The following is a 16,650-nucleotide window of genomic DNA, read 5'->3' on the forward strand; positions in this document are numbered from 1 at the left end:
ACTAATAGTTTCATGAAACACCATAATATTTTAAGGAACAGTGTCTAACTTGCAAATTTCGGTACGGCACGTTTGATTTATAGCTTGGCAAAACTAAGCTAAGGCAAGTGCAGCTTGCTACAAAAGTGTGGGTAAGAAAAACTGGACACAAGCGTGGCAAGATTTAGCAAAAGTTAAGTGTGACACATGACCGTAGAATATTAAAGTGCAGCAATGCTTATAATTCATATTAGACACATACCTAAAAAACTATGGTTCGCCTAAGGTTAGGTATAGCAAACTGTGGCTGGGAACTGCATGTGCCCTTGGTTACGTAATTTTGTGGATCTTGAGCGTATGCTGGTATTATGACGCCTTATAATTCATATTAGCACTAGTTATTGTCTGCGTCCCAGCAGAAACAATAAAAAGTTGGCTGACAAAGCTACTACCCATGTTCTTTTCTATTGTTGTTTTAGACATTAGAGTTTGTTGTCGAAGGGGAATTACTGCTTTACTACGATCTCATTGAAGAAACAAAGTCATGGAGAACTGATAGCGGCTTCTGCTTGGTCATTGATGCCATCTCATGTTGCATACTTTATTCGCCGTGGGCATTGGGCTTGGGCATTACAGTGTTGAGATTAAACTTCTTGATTATTAGTTGCTCCAACTTTGGTGTAAAATCTTGTCTGTTTCCATGCGAAGCATGGATATCTTCTATTTATCAAGTTTGATAAGTAGGTCATATCTAAGAACACTTGTTTTTCTTCTCATGTACTCCCTCCGTCCCATAATATAAGAGCGTTTTTTGACACTACACTAATGTCAAAAATGCTCTTATATTATGGGACGGAGGGAGTATTATGTTACTAAGCATGTTATAGGATTACGGCTGTTAATGTTAGAAGTTGACTGAACTCTTACCGTAAATACTAAATAGTCTAGTGGAGGAAAAGATTGTGTGCTGTTCAACAGTAATACATGTACATTGTCATTCTTTTGTCAAGGTAGCAACATAAATTTTATGTGCTGTATAGAGCAGTTTTGCATTTTTCTTTCATTTAATCTTTTCCCTTATGCTTATTCATTTCTTGATCAGAATCAAGAAACTAATTGACATGGAAGCTTTATCGCTGTCACGCTTGAAATTAGTGGTACTCGACATGCAGAGGGACCCGAAGTCGTTTAATTTGTTTACGCTACCGCAAGTCAGGTACCACATACGTCAGCAACTTCGGACATTCAGAAATGCTATATGCAACCAGTGCCATTTCCATCTTATTGTATTTTCATATTACTTTTGATGCAGCAACGAGTTTTGGGACCTGTACAAGGGATATCTAGATGAGAAGGTTAGAGGAGGCGACACAAGAATATGCTTTTATGGTGCTGTTTCTGAGAAAGATGCCAAGAAAGTCCTAACGCCTGCTGAGTAAATGTCTATACCGTGAAGTAGTGTCCCAAGTACACTTACCAATCGTAGTTTGCAGCAAGATATTACTCCCTCCGATCCAAAATAAGTGTGGTTGTTTCAGTTCAAAGGGAGTAGGAATTTTGGTCGGGTGAGAAAATTAGGAGTTTTGGTTGCGATTTTCCAATGTACCTTGCCACTCCTTGCTGAATGAGAAAGTCTGCAAGACATACAATGTTTCCATGAGACTGAAGCTGCGGTGTTGGAATTCATATCAACTAATGAAAACTCATGAACTCAAGCTAGGATATTTATGAACTCCTGTGTAGTGGTGTACATCTGCTATGCTAGTGTTAAACAACAAACTAATTTGGACTTGACGCCTTTTACTACTCGTATAATATAGTTTTGTTTTCCGAGGGAAGGTCATTGTGACTGGTTTTATTGATTTGAAAACATGGCTACAGCATTCACAATTACACTCATGATAAAGCCATCCAGTTACAAGGTATGCGAGAAGAATGTGTTGCTGCATTCGCCCGTCTTGGACAATGTGTGAATTCAACCTTCCTACCGTTGTAAAACGCTCTGCACTAGTCTGTTGCTGATTTCTGACGAGTTGGATTCCGCCTGAACAAAACTATAGCAGATCAAATTAGCCAAATCAAGCCCATTCTTCCTTCATAGTAACACCAGGGACAATGAAGACCTCATTCGTGTCTGGGATGATAGCACGTGCTGCCCCTAAGAAGGATGGGAATGGCGTGGTATGTGTTGGCCCGCGTGCTTTATTCGGGGACATGGAGCCGACCCGATAGACCGGGACCCGATAGACCGGGTGACTCGCCTCATGTCCCTCTGGGTAACATGTTTTGACACACTTTAATACTAAATTTGCACAAAATAGAGAGTGGTAAGAGCATAGTCAAGTGCCTCAAATGCCCGGACGGATGGCCCAGTCATTGACCGGTCACAAAAATCTAACTCAGACTGACTTCTTAAACGGGCCTCAAACATTCGGGTTGACCGGCATCTCTCGTATCCAGCCCAAATATGGGGCGTTCGGGCGCGTCCGTCACGTCGGACCTGACAGCCCTACCCCACCACAGTTTGCATCAATTCCATCAAACCTTCCTCCTCCCGCCGCCCTCCTACCTTTCCCGCGCCCAAGCTTTCGCTGTCCGCCACCCTTGCTCCCATCCTTACCACCGGTCCCGATCCGCCGCCCTAGATGTCGTCCAGCCCGTCCCCGACCGCCACGACGGAGACTGCGTCCACCTCGCCCGTCGGCGTCCCTTCCTCTGCTCCGTCGTGCAAGGCGAAGAACATTGCCCGTAAGATGCGGTGACGCCGGCAACGAGAGAGCGAAGTGGTGGCGGCACAGGGAGATGCAGACATGGACGAGCAGCCCGGATGTAGGCGGAGCATGCAGCAAGGATGCAAAAGGAGCAGGCAACCCAGATGCAGGCAAAACAAGATGCAAGCATGGCTTTGGAGCAGGCAGCATGGATGGCGTCCGGCCAATGATCCGGCAAGCGAGTCATCTGTCACACTCGGACATGAATTTCATTTTGGCATGTCCGGTTTGTTGAATTATAATTTGCTTTACTTTGTTTCGAACTATTGAATTTGGACAATTTGTATCGCATGGTCCACGCGCGTGGATTGCATGGTTTTGATGATCCGCATTTGAGATATGTGGGTGTGCAGCGCAAGATACGAGGGGCCGGTGGGAGCTCTCTGCAGTACTTTGATCAAATTATCATTATTCATTACTTAGATAATCTCCCTGATAGCATTAATAATGATGAGCTAGACTGAAACCCTTATATGCCTCCATTTGTTCCTTGCCATACCAATATAGTGCAAGGAGTCCTATTAGTGAACCACCAGTTTGAAGTGTTCACCGACAACATAGTCATGGTAAGATTTTAGAGAAACCGTAACTCTCTAACCCTCTCGTTGCAGATATATGAGAATACATGTTCACCATGCTCAGTGCACCATCTCTCACTTGAAAGGAGTACTTATTACTTCGAAAGGTAAATAAAAATAACGTAACGATTGTTTCAATTTTGCTGCACACCTCCTTATATTTTTTTTGCAAAAATACAGTATCTAATTAACATGAGGAGGGAGGACAAATTTTTTTCACCAAATCGTGTACCTCCAGAAGGGAAGATGGGGTGCAGTACGACCGGGTTCGTACCAGCTCCAGCAGCGAGAAGAAAACAGTTCCAGACGAGAAGATAGGATTCAGTACTTACGAAATCTAGGAATACCATGTTTCTGAAAACGGGTGCACTGCCAATTTGGAACCTTTTTTTTTTTTGGTGTATCACAAACTAACAAAATGCAAAATTTACCCATACATGCTCTCCTCAGTGAGCAAAATACTGACATAAACAAATTTCTCGAACAACCCATGTGTTGAACTTTGATTGGCGAAGGAAGGTTTTGTGCTCTAGGAAACACCTTACCAGCAGGATGGCTGTTGCACGCCAAAGGGGTAAAACTCTGTGATTGCGATGAGCTAAACAGAACCTAGATGAACTAACTACCTATCAAAATTATTGTTGTCTAAGTAGTTCATCAAACTTCAACATCCAGCTCAGATACCTACAATGAAGTGATGAAAAACTAAAGTATGTCAGTACGAGAACATAATGCCAACAGATCAAAGTTCTGTTTAGAAAGTAAAACTAATTACGTATCAAAGCAATTCGCCAACAGATTTCTGAGAATATAACTACAGAACTAATTTCTGTGCATTTAAGAAGGTTTTGCATAAATGCCACCAGCGATTCTCACAGGCTTCTGAGAATTCTAAATGTACATCAGTTCTGTCAGTATTAACAGCCTTTTCCTGATTCCACATGAAGTAATGGATACGGAAGGTGTGCAATTGCATCTTGATCCGAAGTATGTAATGTATTTAATCCTCAAAATCACTCCCTCCGTCTCATAATATAAGATGTTATTACGACCGATAGTGGCCGCTATCGGTTAGCAGCCACTATCGGTTGTAATAACATCTTATATTATGGGACAGAGGGAGTAACATGCAAGGTAAATCAAGAAAATGGTTTACTTCTATGTGGCTTTCAGGTTTTATTCACATGTTGATGCAAAGTGCAATAAAATTCTTCTCCTCAGCTTTTCAGGGTCTCACTACAGAAATACCACAAACAAACGGGCAACAAAGATGCAACTTTCAGTTAATATATAAACATATGAACAGCATCCTGAACAAAGATTTAAATATATCCGATGAAGACTCGCCATTTTATGTAAGCAAGCAGTTGCTATAAAAACATACAAATAAAGTAATGTAATACATATATTAAGTTTGTTTGTTTATGGAAATGGTAGAGTCCTGCTATCTTTTCCAAGGAACGTTACATCTTTGATTGAATGATACCATTTTAGAACTATTCAGTGAAGAGGACTGGTGGTGGAAGCTGGTAAAAAAGATAAACATCAGGTTGGTTAAATTTTGTCAGTTCAAGGTAGTACGACCTTGATGGCTGTATCCATATCCAATACATAATACCCAGCACAAACACTCATATACGTGAGTATGGGGTGAATAAACAATTAAAACAAATATCATTGCCCGTGGGAAATTTGTGTACACATTGTAGACACATCCAGGTACAGCCAGGCCCAACATGAGGTGCGGGATGTAACCTAATTGAGGCCACTCAGACACTCAAGCGTGCTCCTCCATGTTGCAAAGCTAAAGAAGTACAAACAGCAAAGCCAAAACATGTGTTCTTCACATCTACCACTGGGAATGATTGTGCAAGTGCTGCTTCATCAAGCTTGAACACCGGAGGGCGCCTAATTATTTTTATGACATATTAAGTATCATCCATTACCGAAAATAATTTTTAAAATGTATCTCATGCATCTCTATCATGATGCATAGGCTGTACCTGGCTACATCTTGGCAGATGCAGAACCCTACTTCAGTACTACCTACATCACTTTCTTATGTGTAAGTACTTGATATGTATGGAAAATCCATTTTAACACTACCTAACAGTAGAGCAAAACCCGGTCCAGAAAAAATAGGACAACTACTGGGTGTGGCGCTTAAGATTGGCCTTCGCTTACAGAACTCATTGTAGAAAAACTAGGCCCACAAAAAATAACATGAACCAATAATTATGCATGAGTAGCATCTGCATGAGATGCAATGCAAGCAAATAGGTGAAGAAAATTTATTCGAGCCATGCCCTTTCCAGGCAAAGGTTGTCAACTGAAATTCCTGCCAGTTCAAAACTAAAAGGGTACCCTAACTAAAAGGATAGAATTCCATAGCGAAGTTATTACGAATGCATGCTTCGAAACTAACAGGAAGTCCTTTTAAAAGATCGGTTGTGAACGGGAAACATATGCACCCTACATGATGTTCCGATATTTTTGATTAGTTAAAATTAGATGGAAATTTGATTGGTGAGACAAATGTAATTTATAAGCAAGAAAATGCACTAACAATTAACAATTTCCCATATTCAGGAACTGTAACGGACTGTCACTACAATCGCAGCAGAAATAGTAAAGCATTTTCTGCATAAGGATACAGAAAAAGGATACAGCTGACGGTATTAACCCAGATGCCTGTATTACACAGTATACTGCAAGATCATGTCAAACAGCTGTGTAAAATTAAGTGCCAAACAATAAAAAGAACAAAAAATATTGCAAATGAGTAAGCATACCTGAGATCACCAGGAAAATGTACTCTATTCCTCAGTAATTCAGATCACGCATCATGGTATGCTTCACGAAGATCCTCATCAGAATATCTGCTTTTGGGATCATATCTATCACTGAACTGGTCTTCGTTCCCAGGTATTGATCCATGTCTGTTCTGAGTAGTTCTGGTTCTATCATTGCTTTTATCTCCTGGCATGCCGCCGTATTCTCTTTCTGAGGATTTTGGTGTTCGTGTGGACCATGCTGAACGATCACTTGATTCAGAATGGTAATCTGGGATGTTCTTTTTATACTTATTACCATATTTCCTATGATCATTGGTGTTTCTTTTATGTGTGTAATCATGCCGGTCAGAATAGCCTCGATTCATTGCATTTCCTGATTCTCTGATCCCTCCTTTCTCATGCTCAGATACATTTTGGTGATGATGTGCACTATTTTCATATCTTATGTTCATATATGAATCCTTTGTGTCATGGCTCCTTGATGCAGTATGCGGTGAGTTCTCACGACTAGGTAATCGAGAACCCAAAATAGCCTTATCACAAGAGCTTCCTTGGTAAGCGCCTCCACTAGAATTGGTCTCAAGTATATTTCGTGCAATGTCACCAGGAGGTTCCCGCAGACCTGCTTGTTTTATTTCCGCCATGTGCTCATCAATTATGTCTCTTAATATCTTCAAGATATAGAAAAGAAATTGAAATGCGTCAAACATGAGACCCATATCTTGGTCCAGACAAGTTTCAGAAATTAACTTAGCAAGAGGGTATGCAGCATGCACAAAGGTTTCATCAACATGTAAGATTGATTAAGCTTAAAAAATGAAACTAACTTAAAACAAACAATTTAGACCTAATCAGATACAAATAGGACATTATACTGGGATGACATTCCCTGTCAGGCATATCCAAACAGTAAATAATGTTGCACACAACAAAATTTCAATGTTAAATCTACTCCATGTTAGTCCCGTGCATCGATAGATACAAAATTTCGCGATGCATAGCTTCGTAAAACACTTTATTTCTGAGCTGGATATTATCAATGCGTTGCCCCGCGCATCGACGAACAATTCACCTATACGCTTGGCTGGTCAGCCGAGCTGGAGCTTGGAGGCCACCCCCGATGGGGCAGATGAAAATCAATGTGGACTGTGGGCTTTCCGACACTAATGGGGTAGGAGCAACGGCAGCAGTATGTAGAGATCATAACGGATTGTATCTGAGTTCTTCGCCATTGGTGGTTCCCGGAATTACTGATCCGGCTGTCTTGGAGGCCATAGCCTGTCGCAAGGCACTTGCACTAGCAGAAGATCTATCTCTTCAGAGCTTCATGGTGGCGTGTGATTGCAAGCCAGTAGTTGATGACATACATGATGGAAAGGGAGGAGCTCATTTGACAGTGATTAGAGAAATATTGCTTCGTAGATCGAATTTTAGTAGCTGTAGTTTTATTTATGAAAAGTAGAGCATCGAATGTTTTTTTTTTTGACAGAAAGACTGCAAGGGAACCCCCTACAGTATAATTGGTGCAACAAACCCAAATTGCAAGTACCATGCCTTGAACCTGGGTGGGTGGGAAGGCATCAACCCCTTCCCACCACTAGGTTATGCTTTAGTCTGCATAGAGCATCGAATGTTGATGCACACAACCTTGCCAAACACTCTTTGTTGCTTGATCAGGGTCGCCACTTGTGGCTTTTCTCCCCGCATGACCCAGCCTGTATCCCTCTTAATGTCCGAGTTAATCAATAAAGTGTTGGCACCCCTAAAAAAACATTATTTTTGTTGTTGCTTGACGTTATAAAAAGAAAAGCAACAGGGGGAGAGGTGGTCTACTGTGATACGAGGTGGGATTGGTTTTTTCTGATTTATTTTTTAAGCAAACAAAGTATATATAAGGTAGTTAATTTATTTTTTGAAAAGTTATATAAAAGTTCTATTTTTCTATTGTGTATCGTTCTTTCTTTTATTTAGACTTTGTCATGTTACATGAGAACAGATGAACAGGAGACAAGTCTAACCATGACAGCGAAGACCTCCAATGGCTCTGACCTCTGAGTATGTCTTTCATTCAGAAGAAAGGTCAAATAGAATTTACATTTTGGGGATGGTTTGGGAGAAGTATTTCTCTGATTAATAACATATATATGAGTAATTTTCCACCTCAAAAAATTAACATGCATACAATCTACTCAAAGATTTAATATTTTCCATGTGGGCTCAGCACTATGCCCTGCAAGTTTAAGTCTTAGGAAGTCTGATTTGAGTACAATGGTTTTTTTTTTGTTCCGTAGAAGGTTTCCCTACTGTGTTCAGGTCCGAGTCAGTTTAAAGAGTCTTTAGTTTCTAGGTGATGTAAACCGCAGGCTATATTATATCCCAGACTAGTATTGAGAAAAACAAGCAGTAAACATATAAACAGAAAAGGGAGGGTCCTCCTCCACAGCCTTATCTCCCCTTGACATCACGGTGTCACACACTCCCCTTCAGCCAACCAAGATACGCCTCAAGTGGAGGTGGACAGAGGGGTTCAGCTGCAGCAGAACCAGGACGAGGCTACGCGTGAAGAAGACCAGGACCCACCATCAGAAGAGGAGAACTAGTCGCTAGCGTGTGCGTATGACAATGGGGCCCCAAGCCAACTGGCTGGTCTATTTAATGTAACAGGGTTGCTGTACATTGTTCACGTATGAAGAAAAGTCTGAAACGCTCTCACCAACTCCTTCTCATACCTCTCGATCCCCTCCTGTTCCACCACTGCGCAACATCCCTCTGATCGGCCGTAAAATCCACCGTGAAGGGTGCCCGGTTGCTCCGGCGACTAGACGCAAAATCCCAAGCAGGGTAGGCTCGATTCGAGGCGTCTGCAACGACGCCGCAAGCCATGCCCTCTAAAAGGACAGACCCAGTGCATAGAAGCTCCCACACAAGGTGGGGTCTGGGGAGGGATTATAGGAACCTAGTCTTACCCCTGCAAAGTGCAATGCAGAGAGGCTGGTTCGAACCCAGGACCTCTTAGCACAAGCGAAGACGAAATTCATGTTGCAGGCCATGGAAGGGGCCCAAAAAACTCTAGAGCTGCTCCAAAAAATTTCGTCCCTCTCCACCTAAGTCCAGCAACTAGGCACTCAATTGGCGGGTTTCGGCAAGGGCCTCGACACAGTCAAGCACCGGCAGGCGACCTAGGAGGTGGCGACTTGCACTGCAGCGTCGACAGCGATCGGGACCGCTGTCCTCACCTACCATGGGCCGCCTCTCCTCAACCTACCCCAACGTCCGCCCACCGTGCCCGAGCGTCGCATCGAGCACCAGGAGCAGCCCCGGGGACACAACGACCGCCACCACTCCCCTTCCACAGTTGTCGCGCGACCACTTCCTCCACAAGCCACCGAAGCACGATTTCCCATGCTTTGTGGGCGACGCGCCACTTGTTCAACCTCTGTCGCACCTACTTCGACCTCTACCAAACGCCACCGAAGCAGTGGGTGGCCACCAACGTTTTGTGCATGGAAGGCCACGCTATGCTGTGGTGTCAAGCGAACAAGCGTCCCCACCAACTTGGTGACTTGCCACGTTCATCGCGGCGATGCACGCGGAGTTCGGCCAGGACGAGTTCGACGGCCTCCTCCACCGTCTGCACCACCTCAAGCAGACGGGCACCATCACTAACTACCGCACGGCCTTTGAATCGTTTATGTGCCGTCATGGAGTTCATCATGCTGGATCCAACCTTGAATCAAAAATTCTTGTCTCTCAGTTCGTCAATGGTTTGTGTGGCGAGGCGCAAATGGGTGTTCATCAGCATGCACCAACAAGTGAGTCGAGAGCGGCGTCTGTGCCACGCATCACGCATCACGCATCACGCATCCAAGAGGAGGAAGCGGAACACAATTGTCCACGGGGTCGCCCTCTAGTGTTCGCGCGTGCTCCGCCTCCACCATCGATGCCAGCGGTCGCAGTTGGGCCGGTGCAGCCACGCATTTATGGCGCCAAACAAGGCCTGGTGACTTTGGCCGCGAGCGGCAACTTTGGGAGTTTCGGCGCACCAACGACATGTGTTTCAAGTGCGGCGACAAGTACAGTAAGTACAACCACGTCGGCCAGCTCCTAACCATCGAGGTTGGCGACCATGGGAAGCTCCTGTTCGACGACGCAATCCATGCCCTCGAGTCTTTGTACACGTTGTCGTGGGCACTCACAGGCACGATGCAGTATGGGCTCTGGTGGGTAACCAGGTCATGCTACTTCTCTCATCCACTTCGGCAACAACACCCACACGTTCGTCAACGTCACCTTCGCCGAGCGCGGGGGGTGTACCGTGCAAGACGCCATCCCGGTGACCTTTGACACGAACGGCGACACACTGCAGTCCACACGTTCACCACCGACATGCGTCTTCCTGAGCTGGGCGTCTACTATGCAGTTCTCGACGTGTAATAGCTAGCCCAATTCAGCCCGATGAACCGTCATCGAAGCCTCAAGACCATGGAGTTCCGCCATGACAACATCAAACTACAAGGTGTGCCAACTCCTAGCGCCCGCCCTCACAGAGATTCACGTCGAGCAGCTCTGCAAATGGCTGCAAGGCTGCAAGGAAACGAGGTGTGGGCGCTTGCGATCGTCGACTCGACTCACCTTGCCGACCAAGACGCACCACTACCACCGCCTTTGCAAGCTCTTGTGGACGACTACGGTGATGTCTTCCAATAGCCCAAGACGCTGCCGCCACATCGCGTGTTCGATCACGCAATCCTGCTTGAGTCAGGGCTTCGCCACCCAACACTCCCATACCGCTATTCACCACTCACGAAGGACGAGATCAAGCGTTGGCCCTTCGCTGCTCCGGTGCTCCTCGTCAAGAAGGACGATACCTGGCGATTCTGCGTCGACTACCGCCGCCTCAACACATTACCGTGAAGAACAAGTTTTTGATGCCGATCGTCAACGAGCTCCTTAACGAATTGGCCAGTGAGCGCTATTTCTCCAAGGTCGACCTTCGTGCCGAGTATCATCAGATACGCACGTGCCCAAGCAACGAGGCCGAGCCGGCATTCAAGACCGACCATGGTCACTTCCAATTTCGGGTGATGTCGTTCGACCTCACGAATGCGCCAGCAACCTTCCAGTGCCTCATGAACTCTGTCTTCGCTCTCGTGACGCACAAATTTGCCATCGTCTTCCTGGATGATATCCTGACGTACAACGCCTCTTTCAACGAGCACTTGGTTGATCGACACTGCCCCAACATCAGCTCTACGCCAAGTGCTCCAAATGCTCGTTCACTTGGCTCTCCATCCACTACCTCGGCCACGTCATCTCGACTGCTGGCGTCGCCACTGAACTGGAGAAATCAGCCATCCATCGCTAGCCCCAACCATCCTTTCCGACGGAGCCGCGGGCCTTTCTCGACTTTACCGATTATGATCGCAAATTCGTGCACAATTACAGTGTGATCACCAAGTCCCTGGAATTGCTCCTCGGCAAAAATGATTTCAGTGGTCAAAAGCCACAACGACAACTTTCCAGCAACTGAAGCAGGCAATGACTACTACCCCGGTGTTGGACCTGCCAGATTTTTCGCTGCCATTCACCGTGGAGACAAACGCCTGGGACACTGGAATCAATGTTGTCTTGATGCAACAAGGCCATCGGCCACGCGCTCGATGTGAACAGCCGCAAGCTCTCAGTCAATGAGAAAGAATTTTTGGCGGTGATGATGGCAGTGGATCATTGTCGCCGTACCTTCAACGCGTCCAATTCACCATGTTGACCAACAACAAGTCTATGCACACTCGGCGAGCAATAGCTGGGGTTCGATCTTGAGCGCAAAGCCATAGCCAAACTAGGCGGCCTGCAGTTCAGCTTCAAGTACCGGCACGGGGCGGAGAAGCGGAGAACACGGCGGTAGATTCTCTATTGCATGTGGGCCATCTACTCATCATAACAACAACCTCATCTTGCCAACCCTCGTGGATCCAGGAGGTACACAACTCTTATGCAAGTGACATGAAAGCCTCTGAGCGCTGGCAGTTCGCAACCAGGATGACTAGGGCCATGAAGTGGATCGCGGCCTGATAAGTACCGCAACAGGCTGTCAATTGGTGACAATGTTGCGCTGCAGACAAAGCTCATCACCAAGCTGCACGCCTCCACCATCGGTGGCCATTCTGGCATTCGCGCCACTCACCTGCACCTCAAGAATCTGTTTTTCTGGCTGGCATGAAGGTCCATGTCGAGGAATTTGTCGAACAATGCGTCGTTTGCCAACAGACGAAGCACGAGCATGCTCACCCGACGGGCACACTACAACTGCCGCCGATTCCGGCACGCATATGGGGCGAAGTTACCTTGGACTTCATTGAAGGATTGTCGCGCTCGGCGGCACCGGCATCATCCTGGTGGTCGTCAACCCGTTGTCCAAGTACACGCCCACTTCATCCTGCTGCATCATCCCTTCACTGCTCCACAAGTCACGTACGCCTCCTTGGACAACTTCATCAAGCTCCACGGCATCCCAGACTCCATTGTCTCGAACAAGATCTTCACCAGTTCCTTCTGGCAAGAGTTGTTCGCGCCTGTGGGCACAAAGCTGCTCTACACCACGGCTTATCATCCACAGGGCAACCAGAGCGAGCACGTCAACCACTGCGTCGAATACTACCTGAGTTGCGCCGTCAACGACACCCTCGCCGCTTGAGTTTTGGTACAACTCCGGCCACCATATTACGACCGGTTGTACGCCATTCACTCTGACAAGACGATGAGCTTACAAGGTCTCACGAGGAAGCACCGACAATTCACCGACATGCTCAAGACCCATCTCCACGCTCAACACTGCATGAAGCATCAGGCGAACCGCAACCGCACGGAGAGCGAGTTCGCTGTCGGGGACCAAGTTCTATTGAAGCTGCAGCCCTACGTTCTATTGTCTGTCATCAGCAGGCCATTCCTGAATCTCGCCTATAAGTTTTTCGATCCATACAAGATCCTCCGTCGCGTCGGTTCTCCCGCCTACAAGCTCGACTTACAACCGGACAGCAAGACCCATCCGGTTTTCCATGTTTCGCAGCTCCAACCCTTTAAGGTGGATCACACTTCGGTATTCAGCAAACTACCTGCACCTCCCGACCTCACAACCGGTGACCTGCAGCCACAAGCAATTCTCGAGCGTCGTCTCGTCAAGAAAGGTAACGCGGCTATTCCACGGGTGCTCGTTCATTGGGCCACTCTGTCGTAGCGAGCTCGACCTGGGAAGACTATCACGTGCTCCAGCAACGTTCCCCGGGAATGGACCTCGACGGCGGAGATCCATCCCAAGGAAGGGCAAATGTCATGCACTCCCCTTCAGCCAACCAAGATACGCCTGAAGTGGAGGCGGACAGAGGGGTTCAGCTGCAGCAGAACCAGGATGAGGCTAGGCGTGGTGAAAAAGAAGAGTGGGACCCGCCAGCAGAAGAGGAGAACTAGTGGTCGCTAGCGTGTGCTTGACAGCGGGGCCCCAAGCCAACTGGATGGTCTATTTACTGTGACAGGGTTGCTGTACAAGTGTTCACGTATGAAGAAAAGTCTGAAACACTCTCACCTCTCTCTCTCTCTCTCTCTGCACTCACCTACTCCTTCTCCTACCTCTTGATCACCCTCTTCTCACCTACCAATCCATTCCCTCATGTTCGATCCATAGCAGGGTCGTACACACACCACCCAAATGCAACCTTCCCGTCCCCGACCTCCCACCAGCCACCACTATCAACTATCCCCTCAAGAACTTATGCCATGAAAACTTTTAGGATGACTTAAGAGAAATGAAATTACTTGCAAATTTGAAATTTAAAATGTACCTCTGTTGGATTTCGCTTCATTTTCTTCCCACGGTAAGACATTCTTCTTCTCTTGTAATCCCGTTCTTCAGCTAGCAGCTCCTCCCTTGTCTTGGACCAACCAGATTCCTTTTCAAGTGACGAAGAGAAGTAAATAATTAAACTCTAGTAAATTCGATAATAGTGATAATTTATGAAATTTGATCATTTATCACCACTCATTCATAATTTTTATGTAAAATATCTTTATATCCCTGTGTAAATAAAATTTAAGGCCCATTGAGAACGCAGGAATTCAAAAACGTAGGATGACTGCAGCAATTGAGATGCCATGTAACATCAATTCCTACACTAACCCAAAGCATAGGAATACTTTAAAACTGTCATTTGGATACCACAAAGGAAAAATGCAGAAAATCTGGACACGAGGAGAAGAAAACATGAGGCAAGACCTCGTGTTTGTTTTTCTCCAAACTTAATATAAATTGCCCAATTTCATAGGGATTTCATAGGAATCTTTGTGAGCCATTCCTTTATTCCAAACAGCACCATAGGAAGTTTTCCTATAGGAATTAAATCTCCAAAATTCATACCATTTTCCTTTGTTCCAATCATATTATGTTTTTCGATGACTCGGCAAAACCTTGATTTAATAAATATTAGTAAGCAAAGAGAATAAGCATGGAAAAATAGTACTCCCTCCGATCCATGGGAATACATAGAGATCAAGGTTCAGAAAAGAAAAAGAAAAATCCTAGCACTGCTACGGCATGAACCAGCATAAATTGAAAATTCCGCATACATTATGTTCACAAAAACTTTGTCAATAGTAGGTTAGTGTAAATCAAGAGAACACTGGAACATGTAGAAATATCAGCATGGTATCTGGATTCTAGAGAAGTACTTCTGACGAAGTGCATGACTTTACCTGGTTATCCATTTGACGTGGTAGAATTCCATCATAATCCAGAACAGCTCTGTAGTTTGGTCGCTTTGAACGCTCATCACAGCCTTGCTTCAGTATTTGTGAATATTCAAGTAACCTGTCGAGAATCAAATGTATTGGTCATGGTTGAAATTTCTTACCAAACCAAACTAAACTAATTAACTAATCACAATCTGAGGGAATGCATTCCAATGATGATTACTCATCATCATCACAAATTACAATCTATGTGCAACACACTCCTTGAGCAAGATCTGCATGAGCAGTGTTAGAGTTTGTTTTTGACTGAACTGGAGAAATATTCGCTTGATCTGCGATGTTGGATTAAGTAAGTAACAGTAAGGTTCAAGAAAGCATACAGCTGATATTTGGATGGGCGTGGTGCTTGCAGAGCCCTAATCTTCTTATCCAGGGACAACCTCTCATGTAAGGCTGCAATGGCAGCAACAACCTGGGAGACAAAAATAGGGCATGTCCCAGTATCTCTCAACTCACATCCTTTTTCACTAGCGCCTCCAGCAACACCATCTCCAACACCGACAGCCAAACAAGACCCCAACCTAAGAATTGCCTCCTTCACCGCCGTAATCGCGAAGAACCAGCCATTGCCCTTCCCATACAAAACCTCGAGCTGCCTCGCCAACCATGAGACACCATCAACCAGCCTGGGGCACTCGAACCGCACAGCCCTCGGATCAAGACGAAACTCCTCGCTCTCCCCCTTGGGCAGGCGTTCCAGCGAGCACCCTGCCTCCGCCGCCGCCGCCTTCAGACACAGCCTGACCAGCACAAACACATGGTCTCGACTGGCCGCGTCAATCACGATACCATATCTCGGTGAGCTCGCGAGCAACCAGCGCCGCAGCTCGACTTCCCACTGCAGGGCACCTAACCGCAGTGCCTCCACCACGCGGGCCACAGCGTAGGAGTACGCCCCGGGGGGATGGTGGCTGCCCCAGGAGTCCACCTCCCGACGCAGGAGGCAGAGCTCAGACGGGAGGATGCGGGGAGGAGAGGAGAGGGTTGGGGCGGCAGTGGAGGAGCCGAAGTCTGCACACTCGGCGGCGAGGAAGGCGGGGAGGGAGGACGAGGCGGGCGGTTGGTTGGTGGTGCGGACGACGGCTGGGCAGTCGTGGTACGGGACGGGCGCAGCCGGGAGGGGGAGGGGGATTTCGGAGGTCGGTGAAGAGGGGAAAGATGGGAGCGGGGTAGTGGGCGCAGGTGCGGGGAGTGTGGAGGAGGTGGCGATGGTCGCCGTGGTGGTGGTGGAGCAGGGGAGGAGTGGGGAAGGGAGGGAGGATAGAGCGGAAGAGGCGGCGGAGAGGAGGGACCGCAGGTGGGCGAGAACGGACGGCACCGCGGGTGGTGGAGGCGGCGTCTCCATGGGAGGCGAATGAGGAACCTGGTTCGGTCGGCGGAGGAAGAGATCCACTATATTCTCGCCGGCCTGTAAAATTCCGGCGGTTTTACAGCTTCCTAAATCAAGTGCAGATGTGCGCGTTTGTTTTCTCCAGCACACAGGACATGAGGGCCGCTAAATCCTATTTGGCGCCTTATGCGCCCGCTACAGTACAGCTCGCAATCGGGCGCATACCCCCACCTCTCCGCTGGGCCGGCCCATCTAGATTTTTTCCTCTGTTTTTCAAATCGCGAAAAAAATCTGGTACTGCTTTGATTCCTGCTTAACAATAAGCTGCATAACCACCCCGCCATCCCCAACTGGACGTGCTACTTTCATGTTTCTACGCCTTTTACTTTGTTCTTTTT

General features: G+C 46.6%; 2 protein-coding genes across 3 annotated transcripts in view; one reads left to right on the top strand and one right to left on the bottom strand.

Moving 5' to 3' along the window:
• LOC119354899 (uncharacterized protein C3orf26 homolog) overlaps nucleotides 1-1,707 on the top strand; it is a 4,458-nt gene extending 2,751 nt beyond the window's left edge. Inside the window, exons 5-6 of the mRNA XM_037621666.1 lie at nucleotides 1,082-1,195; nucleotides 1,292-1,707. Coding sequence (XP_037477563.1) covers nucleotides 1,082-1,195; nucleotides 1,292-1,418 — 241 coding nt within the window. The 3' untranslated portion in view covers nucleotides 1,419-1,707. The remainder of the gene's footprint in view (nucleotides 1-1,081; nucleotides 1,196-1,291) is intronic.
• A 1,850-nt stretch (nucleotides 1,708-3,557) lies between these two features.
• LOC119354900 (U11/U12 small nuclear ribonucleoprotein 48 kDa protein-like) lies at nucleotides 3,558-16,343 on the bottom strand. 2 transcript variants are annotated; one of them, XM_037621667.1, is made up of 5 exons: nucleotides 15,243-16,343; nucleotides 14,866-14,980; nucleotides 13,959-14,066; nucleotides 6,121-6,794; nucleotides 3,558-6,036 (listed from the first exon to the last, which is right to left on the bottom strand). In XM_037621667.1, the coding sequence occupies exons 1-4, from the start codon at nucleotides 16,265-16,267 to the stop codon at nucleotides 6,165-6,167; spliced, it is 1,878 nt and encodes a 625-aa protein (XP_037477564.1). In that variant the 5' UTR covers nucleotides 16,268-16,343; the 3' UTR covers nucleotides 3,558-6,036; nucleotides 6,121-6,164. The 2 variants fall into 2 exon arrangements, with proteins under 2 accessions (XP_037477564.1, XP_037477565.1); XM_037621668.1 differs by having other exon boundaries at nucleotides 3,566-4,012.
• Between the last annotated feature and the right edge of the window lie 307 nt (nucleotides 16,344-16,650).

The sequence above is a fragment of the Triticum dicoccoides genome, chromosome 2A (assembly GCF_002162155.2).
Source record: "Triticum dicoccoides isolate Atlit2015 ecotype Zavitan chromosome 2A, WEW_v2.0, whole genome shotgun sequence".
NCBI classification, from domain to species: domain Eukaryota; kingdom Viridiplantae; phylum Streptophyta; class Magnoliopsida; order Poales; family Poaceae; genus Triticum; species Triticum dicoccoides.